The 6,549-nt window shown below is 37.4% G+C and overlaps 1 protein-coding gene across 4 annotated transcripts in view; it reads left to right on the forward strand.

Moving 5' to 3' along the window:
* EMB (embigin) overlaps positions 1–6,301 on the forward strand; it is a 58,976-nt gene extending 52,675 nt beyond the window's left edge. For all 4 annotated transcript variants that reach the window (XM_012096956.3, XM_012096957.3, XM_012096959.3 and 1 more), the window contains 4 exons: positions 1,273–1,552; positions 2,582–2,615; positions 4,730–4,784; positions 5,350–6,301. In XM_012096956.3, coding sequence (XP_011952346.1) covers positions 1,273–1,552; positions 2,582–2,615; positions 4,730–4,784; positions 5,350–5,367 — 387 coding nt within the window. In that variant the 3' untranslated portion in view covers positions 5,368–6,301. The remainder of the gene's footprint in view (positions 1–1,272; positions 1,553–2,581; positions 2,616–4,729; positions 4,785–5,349) is intronic.
* Positions 6,302–6,549: the final 248 nt, after the last annotated feature.

Below are 6,549 nucleotides of genomic sequence, written 5' to 3' on the forward strand. Positions count from 1 at the left end.
TCAGGTCACACCTGAATGGTCTAGTGGTTTTCCCTGCTTTCTTCATTTAAGTCTGAATTTGGCAATAAGGAGTTCATGATCTGAGTCACAGTCAGCTCCCAGTCTTGTTTTTGCTGACTGTGTAGAGCTTCTCCATCTTTGGCTGCAGATGATATAGTCAATCTGATTTCAGTATTGGCCATCTGGCGATGTCCATGTGTAGAGTCTTCTCTTGTGTTGTTGGAAGAGGGTGTTTGCTATGACAGTGTGTTCTTTGGCAAAACTCTGTTAACCTTTGACCTGCTTCATTTTGTACTCCAAGGCCAAATTTGCCTGTTACTTCAGGTATTTCTTGACTTCCTACTATTGCATTCCAGTCACCTATAATGAAATGGACCTCTTTTTTTGGTGTTAGTTCTAAAAGGTCTTGTAGGTCTTCATAGAGCCATTCAACTTCAGTTTCTTCAGCATTACTGATTAGGGCATAGACTTCGATTACTGTGATATTGAACGGTTTGCCTTGGAAACGAGCAGAGATCATTCTGTCATTTTTCTGACTGAATCCAAGTACTGCATTCCAGACTGTTTTGTATACTATGATGGCTACTCCATTTCTTCGAAGGAATTCTTGCCCACAGTAGTAGATATAATGATCATCTGAGTTAAATTCATCCATTCTAGTCCATTTTAGTTCACTGATTCCTATAATGTTGGTGTTCACTCTTGCCATCTCCTGTTTGGCCACTTCCAATTGCCTTGATTCATGTACCTAACATTCCAATTTCCTGTGTAATATTGCTCTTTACAGCATCGGATTTTACTTCCATTACCAGTCATATCCACAACTGGGTGTTGTTTTTGCTTTGGCTCCGTCCCTTCATTCTTTTTGGAGTTATTTCTCCACTGATCTCCAGTAGCATATTTGGCACCTACTGACCTGGGGAGTTTATCTTTCAGTGTCCTATCTTCTTGCCTTTTCATACTGTTCATGGGGTTCTCAAGGCAAGAATACCGAAGTGTTTTGCCATTCCCTTCTCCAGTGGACCATGTTTTGTTCAGAACTCTACGCCATGACCCGTCCATCTTGGGTAGTCCTACACAGCATGGCTCATAGTTTCATTGAGTTAGACAAGGCTGTTATGTATAACTTCTCACAAATTTCAATATGCCCTTTTGCTACTAAGCTGTTTTCTTGGTACTGTCTTGTAGCTTTCACTCAAAACTAGATCAGTCAGGACATATTTTTTTTTATGGAATATGACAGGAATGGATTTTAATGTCTCCTTATATTAGGTTCCTATTGGTGTTCCAGTGAATGATAAGTATGTGATCAGTGGAAAACATGCTAATGAAACAAGGCTGAAGATAACGCAACTTTCAGAGGACGATCAGGGAACCTACTGGTGCCATGCAATATTCGAGTTAGGGGAGAGTGAAGGACACGTTGAACTCGTCGTGCTCAGCTATTTGGTACCCCTTAAAGCATTTTGTGCAATAGCTGCCGAGGTTGTTCTCTTAGTGGCTATTATTCTGCTTTTTGAAATGTATACTCAAAAGAAAAAGAAGCCCTCAGGTAAGATTTCCTTTTTTAGATAACATTCTCATGTTACGACTTACTACATTACAGTGGCTTTAGAGTTTTGGGGAAAAAAACCATAACTTTTGTTATTTGTAGTGGTATTTACGTTAATATCAGTGATGACTGTGAGCTAGGAGATTATATTGATGGACTTCTTTTTTCAACTTCCTAAGAAGCTTTAGTGCTAAAATATGCCTTTTATCCCCCCTTCTTTGGTGTTACTGGTACCAGCACACCAATTAAGTGATAACATGCTTTGGTACTAGAATATTAGAAAATTCTGTGGTAACTTAATAGAAAAGATCTCAAAGATAAGCAGTTATCCTTTCACTTAGATAACTCATTTTTTAAAATGTTTTATCAAACATTTTTGAATTCTCATAAAAGAGACATTGCCTGCCAGATCTGTTTTCATGGCCTGTTCCTGATGGTTTACAGACTGAGAAACCACTGGCCCGCTAGGAAAATTGTTCTTGCATTCTGTATTTTTTCCTATTTGGTGCTGTTTAGTAACTTTAATAATTACAAGTCAGTCAGTCCTGTTTTTGACGATCCCAGGCACTAGACGAGGCTTGATCAATTTTTGTCAGTTATACCTCAGCATGTACCTTGTGTTTAGTCATGTCTGATGCTTTGCGACCCCATGGCCTGTAACCAGCCAGGTTCCTCTGTCGATGGGATTTTCTAGGCAAGAATACTGGAGCAGACTGCCATTTCCTTCTCCAGGGGCTCTTCCCCACCCAGGGATTGAACCCGTGTCTTCCGTGTCTCCTGCACTGCAGGTGGATTCCTTATGCGCCGAGCCATCTGGAAAGCCAGTGTTTTGCTTGATAAAAGCTGGCAAGTCAGGAGAGCAGGGAAGGAGTGGACATGACAGACGTGCAGCTGTCACCTCTCATCGCAGAGCAGGAAAACAGCGTGGGCAGTCAGGGATTAGAATTCAGGGGAAAGTAGGATTGAGCATACATGTTCCACAAGAATAATAAACCAGCCTTACAGTTAAGTTCTTCTTTTGTTACACAGATGATGGGAAAGAAATCGAACAAGGTGAACAGCTGTAAGTATTATTTTTTATAGAATAATTTTCCCTTGAATAAAATACAGATAAATATGAAATTAAATAAAATGTTTGCAGTTAGAGAGAAAAAGGTACAAGAGTATATTGTGTGTGATTTTCTGCACATGTCCATTTGTGGTGAAAAGTGGCATTTACCTGTCTGCAACACCTTGCTGTACTTCTGTTTTCTCTTCAACAAAATGGGTTTAATGACATTACCACATAGGTTTTGGGATTAAAAGACTTACTCTGTGTAAAAGTGCTTAGCATAAGCTTCGGTTACTGAATGCCTTCTATGCCTGAGTATCTGTATTTCTTTAAAGTCTCCATCACTGATTCTGATTCTCTGTCATGTTGAAAATCACTGACCTAGGATTCTATTTGTTATTATTTTTCTGAGAACACAAATTGTGTCACTATTTCTTTTACAGTCCCCTTTGTTTAGAGTTGAGCTGAGCTGGAGGAGAATTGGAAAGAAAATGACCAGTGATGTCATTTGGTTTGGTGACAGTGGGAGCTGTTGGTTCCACCATGCCAGGGAACTGAGAGTGGTGCCCAGCTCCACTGGGCTGAGGGAGTTGCCCAAAACTGGGTTTGAAGTTCAAGTAATAGAGCCAGGGTCTGGAAAATGAGATCAGAGTAAAGCAGCCAAAGGAAACCTAGGAAAAGGGAAGCCTGAGCAACTACCAAATGGACACTTATAATTTATCTTTGTCAGTCAAGACGAGCTCTGAGGTGTGAGCGCTATAACCACAGTTAAATAGCAAGATAGAGTGGATAGTTGTCATGCGTATATTCATAGATATTATTCAAATAGTTATTTTTACTCAGTTCACTCAAATCAATAGGACAAAGCATCTAAAGTAAGGGCATAAAATAATTATATCAGGAGTTCTATAACCCCAGATAAGGAAAAAAAAATGTTAATCTTAGAATCAGACTCTTATGATTGAAAGGATGTGAACCTCTTTCTGGAGAACTTGTTCACATTAATTTGAACATTTTATGTTTCTGGTTTGCATGTGCTGATTATCTTTCTTACACTTGGAATCATGAAAAACATGACGATTATTCAGATATTTGAAACAGTTATACCCTTGCCTGGATTCTTTTGTTCTCCCAGCTCAGCCTCCAAAGTGCTCCCCTCCATTCCCCTGCAGTCACATTTCTCATCTTTAGGTTTTGTTGGTATCTTTAGATTTAATACAAGTATGAAGGGCACTTGGACTCATTTAGAGAAGCCTCTCACTAATGCTTTTTTTAGAATTTTTAGTTTAGGAGATAAATTTGTCTTTAAAGAGAATATTGTTTATCAATATATTTTATATTTGATGCTTATATATGTTTTTAGATACCAGCCATTCACAGAATGAATGATTTTTTAAATGACTTTAAAAAATAGCACTAAGAGTATAACAAGCTAGTCATTTCAAGAGTATAACAAGCTAGTCAGTTCAATGAAGAGCTCATTCATTTATCTAATCCACCAAGATATTTAATCCACACAATTTTACCTATAACTCCTTCTCCCAGTTTTGATGTAACTGATTATATGGTTCAATTTATTATCTGGTGAGACTAGTTTAATAAGCTCAAGCTTGCCCATAAGATCTAGAAGGGTATTAATTATGTACCCTTGTAACCTAGTTTAGTCTTTCTTGTCTTAAGAATCTGGAGCCCATGTTGTGGTCTTATTCTGATGCACTTTGAGGAGACAAAGAGCCATGCTTAACCTCTAATTCAGTGTATAAACATGTCGGATTATAGCACCTTTATCTACGTACTGGCTGACCTCCAGATTGGCTATTATCTTGATGGGTCAAAGCAACATATGTTAGGCCATATACTGAAGCCTTCACTCACTCTTGGGGAAAAGCAATTCTCTCTGCATAAAATAAACAGGACTTTGTCACTCATCTGTGGCAATGGTTCCTCTCCAAGCAATGGCATGCAAATAAAATCAACATTATGAGTAAAACACCATTTTTAGCAAGAATAAATCCTCTCTCTATTGACCTCATATTTTAACTTGATGGCCATGATATAGATCGTGTACTGACTTAGTCTGATGCAGTGTAAATGTATAGTAATTTTCTTGTTTGTTCTCTATACAGGAAATTGGATGATAGCAATGGTATAGAAAACAGCGGCCCTAGGCACAGAAAAAATGTAAGTTGCTTCCAAATGCTTACCTTCTAAAAAAAAACGTAAAATTCAATATGCACACACAGCCTGTTAATCCATCTCCTTTATTTTAGTTTCATGAAAGACCTAGTCATCCACTATGTGCTTGGATATTATAGGAGAATATACTCGTTACACAATAATTAAATGGCATCCTTTTTCCACCAGAGAACATGTAACAACCAATCTAAAAGTGACTTGGTTGCACTGTAGATGTATATTTTTTCTTCTGTCACCACAGGCCAAGTTATTTTATAACTTTTTATGGAGTCTTATTTTTTTCTCCGTTTTTCTGGATTCTCCTATTTTATTCTCATATATTCCTATACATCTAGTCTGTGAATGAATCAATATTAGTTTATTTTCTTTACTGATGAGGATCAAAATTTCCATATTTCATCATTTTTCTCTTGAGTATTTAGCAACTGTTTGGTTTAGCAATTTTGGATCACCTCCTTCCAGAAATTTTTGCTTTGCTAAAATTATAATAAGTTGTTCCAGAATAACCAGGATGTACTAATTATGTTTCATTATGCTTTATGTAACTCAGGAATCCGTGGGCCAGTGAGTGACAAACATCATGTCAGGAGTCACAGGAAGACATACAGAGAGTTTGCATTTCAGCTTTATTTCTGCTTCTTGTTAAGAACGTGTGACATTTTTTACTTTTAAAAGGATGAAAAGTTTATGTAAAATGCTCAGTAGTAGCTTTGTAAATAATATATGCAATTTCAGATCTACAGATATATTTTCATTCTATATTTTGCACTAAAGCAAGGTAAATTATATTAAGTTTGTGCTATGAGCTATAACCCAGGATAATTAATTTCATTCCAGTCCTTAAGGGACACGCAGAACGACACCAGCAAAACCAAATAGTACACAGAGTGAATGTCACTCAAGACCTGTTTATTACCAAAGAATTCATTAAATACAAAGCTTTGCCATTTGTCTTAAAAAGGTTTTTTCCCCAATCATGTTTACTAGGTGAAGTGTTTGTAATAATTCCCTGTAAAGTTTATTCAATTCAGTCATATTGAAAAGAAGTGTTATCAAGGGGAAATTAGCACTTTCTACCTCTGTTAATGATGGTTACTGTGCAGTTACCACAAGGAAAACATACTTTTCCTATGAAAACATTGGTTGAAGGCAAAGAAATAAAACCATACACTTGCCCATCTCCATCTCCACCGAAGCAAATTTCTCAGTCTCATTCCACTCATCTCCACTGTTCTCCCACATTAAGCTAAAGTGATTCTTAGACTTCCTAGAGAGCATTTTTTATTTTAAGCTGTGGGTTTTGGATTTCTTAAGTTACAGCTGTTGTTGATGTTGTAGGATTAAGGTTCACATAGACATGATGTCTCACTGCTGTAGGCATGCTTCTGTGTTTCATGGTGGTATCCATGGCTGGCTAAATATCTCAAAAAGCATCATTAGTGGTTTATAATACTAATGCCTTTGTCTGAAATCAAGAAATATTAAAGTTGTTCTATGTTGTCGCCAGTGCCTTAGGCTTTCTATTGCGTGTATAACTAAATTATTTTATAAAACTCACTTTAACCAAGTCAAACGAAATCTGAATAGACATGAAAAGTTGTCAGTGGCTTTCAATGGAATATTGGTATCATACAGCAGGATACCAGGTTAGGTTGAAGACAATATGTGAAACCTGCTGGGGATCCTTCATGCTTATGAGTCCACTGTCCCCCAGCTCACAGTGCAGCAGGGATCAGAACAATTACAGGCA

The sequence above is a fragment of the Ovis aries genome, chromosome 16 (genome assembly GCF_016772045.2).
Source record: "Ovis aries strain OAR_USU_Benz2616 breed Rambouillet chromosome 16, ARS-UI_Ramb_v3.0, whole genome shotgun sequence".
Lineage (NCBI taxonomy): Eukaryota > Metazoa > Chordata > Mammalia > Artiodactyla > Bovidae > Ovis > Ovis aries.